The sequence below is a fragment of the Sciurus carolinensis genome, chromosome 8 (assembly GCF_902686445.1).
Source record: "Sciurus carolinensis chromosome 8, mSciCar1.2, whole genome shotgun sequence".
NCBI classification, from domain to species: domain Eukaryota; kingdom Metazoa; phylum Chordata; class Mammalia; order Rodentia; family Sciuridae; genus Sciurus; species Sciurus carolinensis.
The window spans coordinates 120,081,846-120,100,496 of NC_062220.1; the positions used below are offsets into that span (position 1 = coordinate 120,081,846).

At 38.9% G+C, this 18,651-nt stretch overlaps 1 protein-coding gene and 1 pseudogene across 1 annotated transcript in view; one reads left to right on the plus strand and one right to left on the minus strand.

Annotated features, from left to right (window-relative positions):
* Positions 1–8,266: 8,266 nt before the first annotated feature.
* On the minus strand, positions 8,267–16,262 carry LOC124991470 (60S ribosomal protein L23a-like; annotated as a pseudogene).
* Positions 16,263–16,437: 175 nt separating this feature from the next.
* Positions 16,438–18,651, plus strand: part of Upb1 (beta-ureidopropionase 1) — a 29,203-nt gene continuing 26,989 nt past the window's right edge. The window contains exon 1 of the mRNA XM_047562965.1: positions 16,438–16,617. Coding sequence (XP_047418921.1) covers positions 16,514–16,617 — 104 coding nt within the window. The 5' untranslated portion in view covers positions 16,438–16,513. The remainder of the gene's footprint in view (positions 16,618–18,651) is intronic.

An 18,651-nucleotide genomic window follows, 5' to 3' on the forward strand; every position in this document is an offset into this window, starting at 1 on the left:
ATAATTAATATTAATATTAAACAATAATTAAATATATATTAAGAAATGCATAGCCCAGAACTATGCCATAGAAAATATGAAAAAAATATAATATGGAAGAAATACAGGATGGTCCCTGTCCTCTGGGAATTACACTCTTATTGAGACAAGATAAAGCCAAAAAAAATGTTATATACCTAAACAGAGACCAGACTCTAAATGCCAGAGTACCTCAGAAAAGAGAAAGGTAAGTGTAAGACGGAACTGTTGGTGAGGACTTCATGGAGAAGGCCTACAGGATCCAAAGGCATGGGTGGAATTTGTGAGTACAGAGTATAAGAGGCAGGATGCTCCAGGATGGAAATAGCACAGTAAAAAATGCAATGCATTTGTATTAGCCTAAGGAGAGTGGGAGTCTGCCTATTGGATATAGGAGATTATGTTAGAGAACAAGGGGATTTACCTGGAAGGGTCGAGGTGAGGTCAGAAAACAGACCTTGTTGAAAGTACGAAAAAAAAAAAGTTTCCTAAAATAGGAAAGCAGTAACTTTTTTAAATAACTTAAAAAAAAATTTTGTAGTTGTAGATGGACAGCATGCCTTTATTTTATGTGGTTCTAGAATCGAACCCAGTGTCTCACATGTGTGAGGCAAGCACTCTGCTACTGAGCTATAGCCCAGACCCCTAAAATAACTTTTAAGCAGTAACTTTTTAAAAGCTAACATATATAAAACATAATACAAAAAACCATAATATGTGAAACTATAATTATACAAAACTGCCTTAAGATACCTACATGTACTTCTTAACACAGTACTCCTTTGAAATAAATACAGGTTGAGTATCCCTCGTCCAAAAAGGTTGGGACTAGGAGTATTTCAGAGTTTTGATTTTTAAAAAATTTTGAAATACTTGCATAGATTTACTGACTGAGCATCTCTAAGAGCCAAAATATGAAAATTAAAATGCTCCAAAATCCAAAACTTTTTGAGTATCATTACCACATCTTTTTGGATTTCAAAATTCTGAATAAAGAGTGTTCAACCTGGACTGGGTATGTAGCTCAGTGGGTAGATGGATTGCCTAGCATGTTTGAGGCCCTGGGTTCAACACACCACACACACACACACAAACACACACACACACACAAAGTTCAGTCTGTACTATTACTCTGATCCACTCTAACAGATGCAGAAATTTTGGCACAGCCATTAAATAACTTACTGGAGTCACATAGTTATATGCAATGCCCTTCACTAAGCACTACTGGCACAGAAAAAATAGCTTCTGCTTTCAAAATACTCAAAAGCCAACCAAAGAGACAGATACACAAATGAATATGTCATAAACAATTACCATAAATTGGTATGTCAAGTACTGTAACATATACACAGATGAGAGTCTTATAGGAGGAAAATTAATTGAAAAGGTTCTACTGGAAGACAAACACTGAAATAGGAGAAATTAGCTTCCTAGCTAATACAATGATGCAGGCAAGATACACTGAGGAAGATAAGAATGGTGGATGCAGTGAGATTAGCGAAGGGGTACAAAAAGATGCTCACAAGCAGGAATGGTAGACAGCCTTAATGTAAGAACTTAGAAGGAAAATAAGTTCATTTTAAGGTATACTGAGTTGAAGATGAACTGCTCAATTTTTGGGAAAATGGTCCTTAAATAGTAAGATTCATAAATGAGATTTTAAAAATTGTTAGCATCTAGGCTTGAGTTGTATATAAGAATTTTACAATACTTTAATTAGGCTTTATGCCATTTTCTATAGTTTTTATTCTCTCCTTATTCCCTGCTAGTATCTATTATCAATTCTGATTTGCATCAGTCTTTTCATGGAAAAGAGATGTGATTATAAAGAAACACCACTGAAGTTTAAACATAAAAGAATTTATCTATTTATTGTTGGGCTAGGATTGTAGCTCATGGTAGAGTGCTTGCCTCACATGCCTGAGGCACTGTTTGATCCTCAGCACCACATAGAAATAATAAAATAAAGGTATTGTGTTCATCTACAACTAAAATTAAAAAAAAATTTTTAAATGCCTTGTTGCTTTATACTTTTCTGGAACTTTGTTGGAGTTGCTTTCAGTGTTGATCTACAATCCAAATAAGAAATCCAATCACAGATGTTCCTTGATGTAGGATGGGGTTATGTCCTGATAAACTCACTGCAGGCCAAATATATCTTAATTCATTAGTCAAAACATCATAGCTTAGCAACACAGTAGCACTTTACAGTCACACTTTGTAATAATCTCCAACCCCATCACACATTAACTTAGCTCTCAGTTAACTTTTCATTTTTTCAAAAGTACGATCTGTACTCAAAAAAGAGAAAGGGGCTGTAGATGTAGCTTAGTGATAAAGTGCTTGCCAAGCATGCACTAGGCCCTGGGTTCTATCTTAAGTAACACACAACACACACACACACACACAACACGTACATGCCACACGTGAACGAAGAGAGAGAGATTTCTTGAGGACCAACGCTAAGGTTATCTGCACAGTTGCAGGGGCTGTGCCAGACTCAGGCAGTTCAATAGCAGCTTTCTAAACATTCTGGGTAGTGATGATCTCACTGCAGGGAAGAAGTGAAGAATTAACATGCATGAGTCCCAACTGCTAATTATTTCAGAACTGTTTTCCATTAATCCTTGAAGAAACCATACAATCAAGTTCTTACAAGTTCATGCCAAAACAAAAAACAAAAACCACACACACACACACACAAACCTAAAAAACAAACCACATCAAGGTAACAAAGGTGAGGGCCAGTAGTTTTAGTTACTTGGGAAGCTGAGGAAGGAGGTCACAGAAGCCAGGAGTTGCAGCCAGTCTGTACACCAGGGAGAGCCATTTAAAAAAAAAAAAAAAAAAAAAAAGAATAAAAGAAGGTTCAAAAAAGTTAAGTAATTTGATCAGGGTTATAAAACCAATATATAACAAATTGAACTTAAAAAACTTAGAATTTTGCTACTGTACCATGCTATTTCTGAAAAAATAAAAATGCTACTTTCCAAGAATGGAAAAGTTTATTAATTAAATAGTAACATTACTGTGAAATCCCATATTATATGCCTATAACTTTAAGATTTTTAAAATTTTGTTTCCCTACCACTTTTTGTACTGATTAACTCAGGGAAATATTGAGGGAAATGTGAACAACCAACCTAAGGTAGTTAAACCTACCTTAGAGAAATGGAATATCAGGCTTGCCTCCCTTTGATTACAATACCATAAAATGGCCTAAGTATGTTATAATTCAGGTTACCCAGCAAACAGTATTTCCTTTCCCTTATACCATACCTTTGAATGAAGGCTATGTGTATTTGCCATTGGAGGTTTTATTCATGCACTGTTAGTTGAACACAGTAAGTTTACTTATTCCTCCTTTGAATTCTACTCATTCACCCCTAGAATGCTGTAAAGTATTTATATATATGCATCAGACTATCTTAAACGTGGTTGGAAGTCTACAGTTTGAATTATTTAAACAAAAACATTTCCACTTGTCCTGCCAAGTACATTGATCAATGTTCACTTAAGTGATGTAATCATCTCCTCTCATTTTGTAAACTCTACACTCTCTCTGCAGGTGACTAAGCAGTCTGCAATCTCCTTCCTTTAATTGAATAACTTTCAGTCTTGGGTCTTATCCTTTTGGTTTTTACAAATTGGTGCAATCATTTTCTCCTGTGAATATGGTGAAGGATTTCATGGTTATAGTCTTCCTTTAGTATCTCTCTCTCTAGAAGTCCTTAGATCTGCTTCCCATACATTGTTCCAGCGTAAGCCTTTAACTACTCTTATGTTCCCAAAAGACTGGCTACTCTGCAGTGGTTGTCTTGCTTTTCCCTCTTCTTGGATTGACCTTCCAGTATTGTCCACATATTCCTCTGTTCTCCCACCTCTAGACCTGCATGGCACTTTTGGTAATGTTACTGTCCAAAAACAGTAAATACAGCTAATGTTTATAAAGCATTAGCTATGTGTTGTATCTATAACTTCCCGTCCTCTATACTGCAACCTATAGGCCCAAATGACATACCTCCCATTCCCTATAGGCATCACACAAGGCCTAACACAGTGCCTGGCATGTGGCAGGTGTTCAAGAATTATAAGCCACTATGATTATGATATGAAAACAAGTACCTTATTATTTACTCACATTTAACCCCATACTGGCACAAAGGTTGTTCACTCAATATGTGCTTATACAACTAACCAGTAAAGAGGTTAACAGTTGAATGGCTGTAAGACCCTTGTGAAACTAACTTTGCATCTTGCTATGGGCTGCTGAAACTAACTCCACAGAATCTGGACAAGAAATGTTCATAGCTAACCGATATGGAGCTATGTTGCCCAGAAACATGGCCCCAAAGCCCAGAAGGTTATACAATACCAGCCTGAGGAAACTCTTTTTGGTTAGTGACTGCAGAGGCTGAGTTTAGAAGTCTTTTGGTGGATTGCTCTGGACACAGGCCAAAATCAGTTTGTTCCTTAGGTACAGACAGTATGGTCAAACTTGGAATTATAAAAGAGCATTCTGATTACAGGGGTGCCTGATTCTCAGAGAAGTGAAGCCTACAACTGCAGCATTCATGGAGATCCAAAGGTGAGGCTCAGGGTTCCGGGATTTAGCATGGCAGTCTAGGAAGTAGTCTACATAAGAAAGTCTAGTAAGAGATAGCAGCAGGCTGGAGTTGTGGCTCAGTGGTAGGGCCTTGCCTGGCATGTGTGAGACCCTGGGTTCGGTACTCAACACCACATATAAATAAATAAAATAAAAGATTCATGACAACTAAAAAAATATTTAGGACAAAAAAAAAAAAAAAAGAGAGAGAGAGAGAGAGAGAAAGAGAGAGAGATGCAGGGCTAAGTGTCCAGGTGAAACTCAAGTCCGGATTCTAGTCTTTAACAATGCTAAATTTAAACGAGGCTGGGATATCAGAAAGAGATTTGGGTTTAAGGAAACAAAACAAAGATTCAATTATTGAACTGGAATACAAGGAAGTTTGTTGTTTCAAAACATGGCAGGCTAGTTATTAGATTTGGGGCATTAATTTAGACAGGGACAGCAACAAGATTGAGATCAGAAGCAGGACTCAGATTCTGGGACTAGGGGCAGGACTGACTGGTTTAGCGTTCAAGGTAGGGCTGAACTTGCTGGTGTAAGGTCTTTGGTGGGGCATAGAACCTGCAAGCTATTATGATAGGTAAAACCCTCTACATGATTGTAAGCAAACAGTATGGCCTCTCAGAATACAGTGTAAAGGATTTCAGGATGTCAATTATTCACCAGTGGTGAGGTACCAACTGTAAATCTATTTGACCTGGCTTAAACAATATCTCATTCTATCTATACACTTGTTTCACTCCTAGGCTATGTAACTTCTTGGCCTACTGATCCCGATGCAGTATTTGGTCTTATAACTGAACCCCAATACAACATTTCCAAGGTGAAATTGTTCTTTGCAATCATGAAATAGTTGTTTGTACCAATTCTTGAACTGGAACTCCTGTCACCAGATGGTCCCAGAATGTAGGGTTCACACACTCTTGTAATAGTGGTCCTTTTCCATTAACCCAACTGAACCAAACATACTTAAAAATAAGAATAAGAATAAAATAAAATTTATAATATAATAATCTTCCCTTTATCTAGTTCTTCAGTAAGCTCACCCTTTTGATTTTTCACTTCTTCAGATACCAACTGTCTTTTTATTGTTCTATGGTGTGTTCATAGTTCTTGGAACTGATATTCTGTACTTTTTTTGGTTCATGGTATAGCAACCCACACAAACCACAGCCTCTCTAGCTCAAGTACCCATCTCATCATTGACTTTCTTCTACAATACTCCCACCAAGTGGTCATCTGGACCATACTTGAATACCCTGAAAAACTAAGAATTCATTGCCTGTAGACTGCCTAGTTCATCTTTTGACATTGCTAGTCAGAAATAACTACACTGGACTGAAATGTTCCTCCTTTAGTTTTTATCTATTGACTGGCTCCTCTCCTTAGTGTTGGTCATATGGAAAAAATAAACGTATATGACCTTCTTCATAAGTGATGATACCTCCCTGGGATATTCATTTGCTTGTTTTGCTAGATAAAAAGTCTTCTTGTTGTTGGTAGATGTTCTCTCCAATGTCATCTCTCCTTATATTCATATGCAAGATAATACATATGTATGCTCTATATCTAATCCAGAGCTAGATAAATTTCAGGTATGCATTGGTCAGCATAGAACAGAGTAAGACAGTCATCTCGCTGGTGTTCTGGACATTATATTTCTCATAATGCAACTTAAGACTATATGAGCTTTTTTAGGCAGTCACTACACATGTTGACTTGCATTGAGCTTGTAGCAATGAAATACTTCTAAATGCCACGTACATTACTACCAAGCCCATTACACATATATGCAATTGTTTTAGGAGAAGGAGGTAGAAAGAAAGATATATTTATCACATTGACACTTTATGAAATATGGGGCCCAAACATTAACCTGGGATTTTGCATGTCTGATGATACATAAGCCTATGTGTAGTTTGCTAGCCTGAGTAATTATAGACAACTATTGATAAACTGTGAACTATATTTCAACTTAGAATAGTTAGCTTTGCTTATTTCATGGTCTCAAATTACCCATGTTTCAAATACATGCTATTTATCACTTGAATAACTGGTGGAAAGACTATAAATGATTCAATGCAAAGCCATTATCGCTACTGGAAAAATACTCAAAGATAAGCATCCAGTACATTAAGGATGGCATATGTATAATTTCCCATGGAAGAATTAGATAAACACTTTTTTCTCATAAAAATAATATAGAGGGAAGACGTATAGATTTTCATATTTTTCAACTTATTTGATTCTTTCAAATCAAAGAAAGTGGGTAGGTATTATTATCCTCATCTTTAGATGAAGAAATTGAGACCCAGAAAAGTTGTAATTTGTCTATGGTTATGTAGCTTAAAATGGGTAGAAGGAGGGCTAAACCCTAGTCCTTGGGTATCCATTCCAGTCCAGTTCTTACTATACCTGTGGCATTCTAATATAAGTCAGTATTGGCCAGTCCTTGGCCTTGAGATACTAATATCCAAGGTTCTTCTCTAGGTGTTAGGCAACATGTGCTATTCTTGCCCTTACTATCCAGATTTTTAAATAGGGCCTCACATTCCACCATTCATAATCATATAATTTATGAGAATTAGTGATTAGAAGAACTATAAAATAACTTACCTGAAGCTGCAGCTATCTAATAGTAAAACCAGGGTTTGAACCTATATTTACATATCTAGTCCAATGTTCTTTCTCTTAGACTGCTATTTCTCAAAATACAAGCAGGTAGTTGTTATCTATAGCAAGAACATTTCTGAAAACCAGATACATAGTCTCTGTAACTCAGAAATGTCATGGTTAAGGATCCCACCAAACTCCTAATGCAAGGCTAAGAGGCTAATCAGAAAGGGATAAACTAGGCACTGGGTTTGATCCTCAGCACCACATAAAAATAAATAAATAAAAGGCACTGTGTCCATCTACAACTAAAAATATTGCTTTAAAAAGTGAGTTATACATTGGGCAAATAATATTGTTATATTGTGAGCATGTACAAATATGTAACAACAAATCCCATCATCATGTACAACCAGAATGCACCAATAAAAAATGTGAAAAGAAAAAAAAAAGAAAGGGATAAACTATGAGTTACTGAATCAGCAACTTCCCAGTAAACACTATTATACTACACAAAGCAGCCCAAGGGTGTGGTTCCCTACCCTCCAATATCTCTTGTTATTGAAACCACTCTAGGACTTAAGACCACTAGTGTCCTAGATATCCAGGGTGCAAAGACAGTTAAGAGTCTTGTTGAAAGGAAAGGACTATAAATCTGCCACACCTATGAGTAGTCTTTTTTCAAGTAGGCTATATAATATACGTAAAAAGAATCTGGCAAGTGACTACACAAACATTTACATATACTGATATGGTATTCAATTTGATTCAACAATCATGTATTGAGCACCAGTGATATGCAAAGCACTGTAGATCCCGAGATGTGCTATACCTCTATTCTCAAGAAACTTAACAAATCGAATATTAACTGCACAGTGTGCTGTGGCAACAAAGAAGTGAAATCTAAGCAACACTTACAGAATCAGGAAGGCTTTACTGAAGAAAAGACACTAGAATCTTAAGGTTTATGTAGGAAATATCCACATAAAGAAGGAGCTGAGTAAAGATAGAGGTTTGGAGTGTTCATGCAACCAGAAGTATTTTGACAATGCTGGAGCCCAGATTGTAGGCTAAGGAAGAGGCGCAGCATGAGATGAGTCAAACAAAAGGGCCTCGTGCCAAGTCATCTTCAACTTTTACCTAAACTAATGAATCATCATGGGAACTAAGGGAATTTGAAGTTGGGAGTCAGGAAGACTGAGTTCATTGAGGTACTGTATGAAATGATGAGAACCTGTATGAGGACAGTAGCAGCTGGAATGTATAAGATGCATCAGATATGCCATATTCCAGAAAAATATAGGCTTTGACCAATGTTATCTGAGGGGTGGGGGTGGGGCAGTCCTCCTGACTTAAATATTTCTCTCAGGGCCTTTTCTCATGCCTGACATTTCAACATCAGAGGTTCTTCCCATAGGATCTTTTTTTTTTTTTTAGGTTGAAAAAAAAAAGGGTATATTTAGAATTGTGACAGCTGGACTCTGTTTAGATGATCCCAATTTGTTGGCAAGATCCAAAGCATCATAATCAGGAGCCAGTGGAACATATGCCTTCTTCTCTCCATCAGGCCTGATCTGGGTGTCAACCTTGGGCACATCAGTGTCATAGAGCTTCTTTACAACTTGTTTGATCTGGTGTTTGTTGGCCTTGACATCCACAGTGAACACAAGTGTGTTGTTGTCTTCAATCTTCTTCATGGCTGACTCAGTGGTCAGGGAACTTGATGATGGCATAGTGGTCAAGCTTGTTTCTCCTGGGGGTGCTCTTCCGAGGATATTTGGGCTGCCTCTGGAGCTGCAATGTCTTGGGTCATCGGAAGGTAGGTGATGTGCGGATCTTCTTCTTTTTATGGCTGTGGACACCCTTCAACACTGCCTTCTTAGCCTTCAAAGTTTTTGCTTTTGCTTCAGCTTTGGGAGGGGCAGGAGCTTCCTTCTTAGCTTTGGGCACCATCTTGGTGAAAAGGGTCTCCCTTCCCATAGGATCCTTAAGGGTCTCCAACTAAATAAAATGGAGTTGGTACATGCATTTTAGTGTAGCTCAGCTAATGCTAGGAAGGATATGGATGTTTACTGATACAGTTAATAATAGTGCATTTCAAAATTCAAAATAACCCAAAGAGAGGATTTTAAATATTCACACCACAAAGAAATAATAAATATTTGAGATGATGGATATGTTCGATCACTACACAATACATATTTTTGAAGCATCTCATTGTACCTCATATATATGTATATACTTATTCTTTGTCAATCAAAAATAAAACCTTAACATTAATTTTTTTTTAAAAGACAGTCTACTGAGAGTAAAGAAGGTTTTGCAGGGCTAGTCATGAGAAAAGAAGAAAGGGACCTAAATCAAGAACAATGAACAACAGTTCACACTGCTAAAAGGGAGACAAACCCATATGTCACAGTTATCCTGGTCTGGCCAGCTCTGTTGCAAAGCCGATTCTCAGTAAACTTGGGTGCTCTTTTCCAAACACTTTGATGTGAGACACATAAGTCTACACAAAGACATAATAACAACAAAAAAATAGACCCTAGCAGTGAAAGAACAGTGACTTCTGAGCTCATAATACCATACAGGGACAAGTTAACCCAGAAATTGGGACTTAGTTGCTTAGAAATTGAATCACCTCAGATCTTCTTCCCCATGACTATATATGAAATATTGGCTCTTACAGTTTCATTTCCAGTAACTGTCATGTTTAACTAGGAAATCTGACAAATACCAAGAACTCCTGACCCTTATCTCACAGTATTATTGAGAGGATCAAATAGGACAAGTCGATGCAAAATCTTTGTGTGCTGTAAAGTGCTCAGTGGGGATATAAGCTGGCTCACAGGAGAAAAGAGGACAGATGACATCTTTGTCATGGCAGATTGCTCATCAATGATCATCACAAAATTAGTTCTTCAAATGTTAATGAGCAAAACCCACAGTACCTTAAATACCTTTCCTAAGGATTAAAATTAACACATTGCAAATTTAAAAGTAACACCTAAAAGCAGGCACTAATACACTTTTTTAACAAATTAGCTTTCTCCATAGAATCAATCTCTATATTAAAACCCTTTTTGTCATAAATAAGCATATAAATAGAGGAATTTATATATGACTAGCTTGTCAGAATTATTTTTTCTAAGAATTAGGTAAAGTCTCAGACCATCTGTATAGACTGTTTTCCTAGTCCCCTCTCCTCCCATGTCTTTCTTACCTCAGGAAAATTGAGTTTCCTGTAAAATCCAGACTGAACTGCAGGTTTCTGGACTCCTGATCCAAAGCTTCCTTTAAAAAAAAAATCTATAAAATAATATTTTAAAAATACTTGAAACATAAATAAAAAACAAGGACCCAGGTAGGGTAAAAAACAAGGACCCAGATTTTTAGTATGTTAATATTGAAGAGATTCAGATCTCTTTAAAAAATAATTAAAACTGTATATCCGTTGAGTATAGTGGCATAGGCATATAGTCCTTGCTGCTTGGGAGACTGAGGCAGAAAGATCATTTGAGCCTAGACCTAGACCAGCCTTGACAACATAACAAGACTCCGTCTCAAAACAAAACAAAAACAAAAACACTATATAACATCAGATGATTCTCATACTTCTATCCCATTCCTTTACCTCCCTCTCCAGATGTAACCAACATGCTGAGGTTGTATATATTCTATCTTTCCTGCCTATATTTTTATACACTTAAGAAATTATGGACTACACATCATTAAAGCACACCAATGTTGTCACAGAGTTGTTCTTCAAAGCAAGGAAGAATCTTTCACTGTAGTGTACTTGCATACAGTTCTAACTTTAGGGTTTTGGCTGAATATATCAGCAAGCAACTAGGCAGAACCTAAAGTCGTTTTTTAAAAAAAAATATTTTTTAGTTGTTGATGGACCTTTGTTTTATTTACTTATTTATATGTGGTGCTGAGAATTGAACCCAGTGCCTCACGCATGCTTGGCACACGCTCTACCACTAAGCCACAACCCCAGCCCCTAAAGTCTTTTAAAATGATTATCATGGAGGGATCTAGTGAGGTGTCCTGTTATTCAGAGTGAAAAACTTTGTGCAAATATAAAAAAATTAATATAACTTTTTATTCTTATATTTTATATTTGTGCAACACTGGTTTATAATGACCTAGTGTGAATGAACTGTCACTGAACAGAGAGAAAGATGGATGAAGGAATTTAACTAGTAATAATAGTTTCTACTCCTGCTTTAAGGTCCAGCTCAAATGTCACCACCTTAATGAATTTATCCTTTAAAAATTTTTTTATTTATACAATATATGAATTTGTCCTTGATCCTATCAAAATTCCATCAACAGTGCCAAAGTGCTATAAATACAGAAGTTATATCATCCCAGTTCCAGATAATTACATACAATAGTGTTTGATTAAATACAATTAATTAAGTACAATAGTGTTTTGATAAATATATTAAAAGAGGTTATCTATAAAGGGCCAAACTTTTGCTGGGGCCGGTAGAGAAGACTTTACACAGGAGGTAAAGTTTCAATTGCATTTTGGAGAATGAGTAAGAACTCACAAAATGGAGGATGAAGGTGATTCCAGGCCAGGAGACACTGAATGAGAGGGTACAAAGGATGGAAAGACATTAGCGCTAGACAACTAAACACGGAGGTGGAGTCACAGGTTAGAAGACTAGCAACAATCAAAGCAAAAGATGACATGATTGTAGGTATGAGGTAGGAGGGGGAAGGATTTGAACAAAATCCAGGAGATAAATTTAACAGAATTTGATTGTATGGGGGAAAGAAAGAACACAGAGTAGTTTCAGGTGACTCCCAAAGGTTTGGAACTTGAATGGATGAGGAAGCCATTAGTGAAATAAGGAATACAGTACAAAAGATAAAAGAAGGCCAGAGAAGGGGATTCAAGTTCAGTTTGAGGCATTTTGATTTGGCAATGAAGCCTCTTCCACAAGACTTTCATTGATTTCCCTTTATAGGCTGGAAATGATCCCTTCCTGTATTCTCCACAGTATATTGTATATCTTTTTCATAACATATTGTTTAAATATGCTTTATTTACAAATACAGTAGATATCCTTGGAAGGCAGATTCCAGGATCCCTGAGGATATCAAAATCATGGATGCTCAAGTCCCCTATATAAAATATTTACATCTCAGCTAAAAAATTCTCCTGAATGCTTTAATTTTTAAAAATTTCATAGTGTATTTTATTTAACTGAATGTACCCCAAATATTATCATTCCAATATGTTGTCAATATAAAACCCATTATCAAGATAGTTTACATTCTTTCTTTTGTACTAAATCTTTGAGATGCAGTGTGCATTTTATAGTTGCAGCATATCAATTTGGACTAGTCCTTAAAATGGACTTAATAGCAACATGCAATTAATGGTTACTATATGGGACAAAATAGCTTAAAGCACACAGGGTAAGGGAGTCAACATCTACTTTGCAATATATTTGAAAATATGCTACTTAGGAACATTGGCAAAATTTGAAGTACAATGGGTATATGCTGGTTTCTCCAGGAAATCCACTGACACAAACAAAAGAACAATAACAATAAAAAGGTTAGACAAATTCATCTACAAACAAGGAAATAACTATGACTTCCAAAACTCAGCCTGAAAAGAAGTGTGGCTCTCTAGATCTTGAGCAAAGTTAGTGAGTAGAAAGCATGCTGGCAGTTCCTCAGAGGTTCATTTACTTGCAACAGTATCTCCCACATACTTTAAAACATTTTGAGATAACTTATAATATCTTATTCAATTTAAATGATATGCAAGTAGTTGTTATACTGTATTGTTTAGGGAATAACAACAAGAAAAAATTGTACATATTTAATATAGATTTTTTTTTGTGTAATAGTGGGGATTGAACCCAGGAGTGTTTACCCACTGAGTCATATCCCCAGTCCTTTTTATATTTTGTTTGAGTCAGGGTCTTGCTAAGTAAGTTACTTAGGGCCTCCTTAAATTGCTGAGGCTAGCTTTGAATTCATGATCCTCCTGCCTCAGCAGTCCTGAGCCACTGGGATTACAGATGTGTGGCACAGTACCCAGCAAGAAGGACACGATTTTTAAAAAAAATAAATTTTGATCTAAGGTTGGTTGAATCTGCAGTTGCAAACCTACAACTATGGAGGGAAAATTGTATTTACAAGTTTGTCTCTAAATCTTGAAGAAAAGGTACATTTTGGATAAGAAGTACTATCTTTATACTACCCTTATGATAATACTTGCAGAAAGTCCTCCAAGTTTGCCTTTTTTTTTAAAGTACTGGGGATTTAACCCAGGAGACACTTAACTATTGAGCAACATCCCCAGTCCTCCATTCTTATTTATTTATTAATTTATTTAGAGATAGGGTTTCAGTAAATAGCTTAGGGCCTCACTAAGTTGTTGAGGCTAGCTTTGAACTTGTGAGCCTCCTGCCTCAGTTCCCCAAGTTGCTGGGATGCCCAGTCTGAGTTTGCATCCTTGAAAAGGCAGCTCCCTTCATCAGATACCGGAAACTGTCAGCTAATATCAAAACAATGATACAAACTTAAACATCTTGTTTTTTACAAGGGTGGGACCAAGGGTATGTTGTTCAGGAATAACGAATGTTCCTGAGCACTTTCTGTGTCTCAATAGCACATGGGTATTTGCTTTAAAACTCAGTATATCTCCCTTTATCTTAAGTCTCTCTCATCTCCCCCCATACTTTGCTCCCTTAATCTTAAGACTTGCCAGCTTCAGGCTGGCAAGAGGCAATGACCCTGCTTAGTCATCGAAAGTCTCATCTTGCCTGGTGTGATGGCCTGAAATCCCAGCAGCTTGGGAGGCTGAGGCAAGAGGCTCTCAAGTTCAAGGCCAGCCTCACCAGTTTAGTGAGGCCCTAAGCAACTTAGAGAGAACCTGACTTAAAATAAAAAATAAAAAGGTCAGGAGATGTAGCTTGGTGTTAAATTGCCCCTGGGTTATATTCCCCAGTACACACAAGCAAACAAACAAACAAAAACCTTAAGTTTCAACTTGTGGGGTTGTTTTGTTTGTTTGTTTCTTTTTTTTTTCCTTGTGTGTGTGTCTGATTGTCTGATGTTGGGGATCAAACCAGGGTTTCAAGCATGACAGGTAAGCGATCTAACACTAGGATACACCTCAACCCTTTTTTATTAGTTCATTATAGATATACATAATATTGGGGTTCATTTTAACATAGTTATACAAGCATGGAATATAATTTACTCCAGTTCAGTCCCCAGTACTTCTTACCTCCCCTTCTCTCTCCCTGTTCCTTTTCCTCTACTGGTATTTCTTCTATTTGTTTATAGTTTTTTAACATTAGTGCATTATCGATATACATAAAAGTGAAACTCACTGTGGTATATTCACATATATACATAGGAAAGTTCAGTCAAGTTCATTCCACTCTCTGTCCCTTATCTCATCCCTCTTCCCTCCCCCTCAATCCACTTTCTCCACTCCACTGATTTCTCTTCTATTTTAATGGGATTCCCCACTTCTCCCTCTTATTTTGGTCTATCTTCTGTATATGAAAGAAAACAGTCATTGCCTGACTTTGAGTCTGGCTTAGCATGATGTTCTCCAGTTCCATCCATTTACAAGCAAATGACATAATTTCATTCTTCTTTATGGCTGAGTAAAACTCCATTGTGTATGTATACCACGTTCTCTTTATTCATTCATCTATTGTTGGGTACCTAGTCTGGTTCCATAGCGTGGCTATTGTGAATTGCACTGCTATAAACATTAATGTGGATAATATTCCTATAGTATGTTGATTTTAGATCTCTTGGATATATACCAAGGAGTGGGATAGCTGGATCATGTGGTAGTTTCATTCTCAGTTTTTTGAGGAATTTCCATACTGCTCTCCAGAGTGGCTGCACTAATTTGTAGTCCCACCAACATGTATGAGGGTACATTTCTCCCCACACTCTCACCAACACTTACTATTTGTATTCTTAACAATTGCCATTCTGATTGGAGTGAGATGAAATTTTAATGTAGTTTTGATTTGCATTCCCTGATAGCTAGAGATCCCCAACCCTTATCTTAAATGATTTTGCAAGGTAGTCATTGCTTTCCTATTTTACAGACAAACCAACAGAAGCCCCAACTGACTGAAAAACCTTCCTGAAGTCAGTCACACTGTTTCCAAGTGGTTAAACCAGGGTTTAAGCAGACTGGTTCCATCACCATGCTGCCTGCCAGAGGAAAGCTGGTTTTGCTGTCCTAATTCCCGGCTCCTGAGTGGGTGGCACCTTCCGATCCGCGGGAAGAGTAAGAGGGGCTCTCACACTTAACCATCTCAGCTAAAGTCTAAAGCACCCCACCTGTGCAAAGTACCCACACCAGCACACCACTGCAGAAGGTGGAGCTGAAAGGGAATCCAGGGTCCAGAGGGTGTATCTTAGCCAGGCACCCCGCATTTTATAGTACTGACTCCACCAAGGTACGGGTGATTGCAGGTTTCTATAGCTCATCACTTGACCTTTGGCTCACATGAAGTCGCAATGCTGTTACTAGCTAGAACTCCCAAGACTCTGGGCCTTGACCCAAAGGAGTTAGAAATCCTCAACACGAAGGGCTTCGGAAGTCAGAGATACTACCTCCTGCCCAGGGGGCACTGAAACTTGTCCTGTACCTTACTCTGCAGTCCCGTGTGGTGGGACCGCCCAGTTTGCTACCCCATTCTGCGGAACGAAGACCGAAGTAGAGGCAGGAACAAGCGAGAATCTGAGAGTCGACCTGACCATTTACTTCAGACCCGCGCCGCAGATCCCAAGAGGCCGCGTCCAGGTTTTCCTCACTGATTCTCTAGAGCCACTCCCCAACACCGTGGGGCAGGCGAAGGAGGTACCTGAAGGCGCGGAAAGGTAAGAAAACAAGAGAACCCCCTCTTCTGACCCGGGCACGTACGAGGGAGGCGGGAAGGAGCAGTCCATGGCCACATTGCGCACCTGAGGGGCCAGGGTTCAGGGTGGTGGTCCAGCGGGCGTCTTGGCGCGTGTCGGAGGAGGCGCTACGGGCAGGGGGCAGTTCCACCCGCGAAGCCTTGATTGGCTGCTCCTCAGAGGTACGAGGAGAGGGCGTGTCTACACGTGAGCCCTCCAGGTGGGGCGGAGCAGGGCGCAGAAATAGAGGGGAGGACGCTTGCGTGGGTCTGGCCGCAGCTGCCTGCACCTCCTACTTATCTTGGGGCCAAAGGGCTGGCAGTTCCTGTCGGACACCATCGCTTTCGGACTCCAGCAATGGCGGGTCCTGAATGGGAGTCAGTGGAGCAGTGCTTGGAGAAGTATCTGCCGCTCCAAGACTTGCGGGAGGTGAAGCGCGTTCTTTACGGCAAGGAGACCAGGTCAGGGGTCAAGAGGCAGAGTTACGAGGTGTGGGGACTACTAAGTGTGGTTCAGGGAAGCTAGAGGGAGGGCTTCAGGGTCTGAAGGGCTCTGAGATGATAGTGATGAGGCCCTACTTAGGCGGGCAAAACCCTTAGAACGTATAGATATGACGGCCCCAGGCCATGAGGGGTTGCAAGATTCCAGGGTGACCCTCACATATAGGGCCTGGAACTGGAAGGGAAAGGAAGGGTTTGAGATTTATTCTCCTGGGCTTTCTCTATAACCACACCAACACGCCTCTGTCTGCCCTTTGAGCCAGCAGTTTCCTTTCCAGATCCAGTCCTGCCACCGGTGGGTTTTGGCTGGGTAAATTCTTCCAAACGGAGCCTCTTAGTAAGTGTAGTTGATTGGCTCCAGTCTCTCCTTCCTGGAGTGATTGCCCTCTAGACCCTTGTAGGTAGAGTGCAGCTGAATCTAATAGGCAAAGGAAACTTCCACTGGTAAGCCACGGGATTAGTTACCGTGTTCAGTCAAAAAGTTTGTCCACCCCTAGCAAGTCATGTGTTTCACCAGAACTCTCTGAGGGCAGTGCACTACTGGATGGACTTTAGATATAAAGTGCTGGAAAAGACTTTCCCTTCCATTGTTTTTTCTGTTTAGTCCAGTCTTCTCTGGAACAACCAGAAGGACCTCTTTAAAATGTAAATCATATCTTGTTGCCTTTTACTTTAAAAATATAAGGAATTTTCCTGGTCTCTTAGAATGAACTTCAAACTCTGACCCCAAGAAGCTCCTGGCTAAATCTCTTTCCACTTCTTTGCTCATCTGTGGGCTTCTCGCCTCCCCAGAATCCAACAGACTGCCTGCTCCATGACTTTGTGCAAGTGACCTTCCAACAGGAACCTAATCAACTCCCCTGCAAATGAAGGGCATTGATTGAATCAGTGATTCCCAACCACTATGGAGTTCTTGCAGGGAGGCCAGGTTCAAAGATGTTTTCACAGCTAGTGGATGTGCAAAGGTAGAATAAAACTGCCTTTGGGGTTTCGTAAAAAAAAAAAAAAAGCCTCTTTATACCCACAGAGGGGAGGGGCTAGATGACCTTCAAGTTCCCTCCCAATGTGTTCATGCTTCCCAGTGCACCTATAAAAATGTCATCTGGGAAGTATCTTAGCACAAAGGCTCCCAAAGAAGGTGTTGTAAATAAAGCAAGGGGTATATCTCAGGCTACACATTCTGGTTTAGGGCAGAGGTCAGGTCAAGGACTACCATGCAAGGAGTTTAATCAGCATTTGGAGAACTCCAGAATGGAGAGGAATTATAATGGGTGGAAAAAGTGCTAACCAACATCTATTGACCAGTATCTGTGAGGCCTTGTGTTGGGACTTGGCTCACAGTAACTGAGCAAATGGCTTCCCTTTTCCTACCTTTTTTTCTTGGTTGTTTTCTATTCAGCCCATACTCTCTCTAGGTTTTAGTGCAGGATGTAAACCTTTGTATTTGCTCAATCCTTGTGACTGGGCAGGATTCCGCTATGAGCAGAATTTCCAACTGAAGGTAGAAAATTAATTATTATTACTTAAAAACTCTCCTCCTGCTTAATCTATTCATTACTTAGAACCTGACTTGGACTTGACCACCTCTTTAAAGGCCTTGTGGATCTGGTGTCCTCAGTCTCTTCTCTGGAATCCCACTATACTCCATACAAGACCACCTTCTCTCTGATTACTTCTTGTGTCTAACACAGACAGTGCTTAGCGGGGCACAGTGATACTAGAAAAAAAAAGAGAGACCTAATGCTTGATAAATGTTTGATAAGTGAATGAGCTAGATGGGGCTTTGCCTATGCCAGCAGATGAAATCCCCAGAGGACATCAACTCTCAATTTTAAGATAGCCAGTATCAAGAATCATTCATTAATTCAACAAACATTTATTGATCATTTGTTTTTGTCTTGGGCACCTGGTTTAGCAGGATAAGTAAACCATGTTTGTTTTTGTTTTTTGTTTTGTAGTAGTAGGGATCCAATCCAGGACTGGGTGCATACTAAG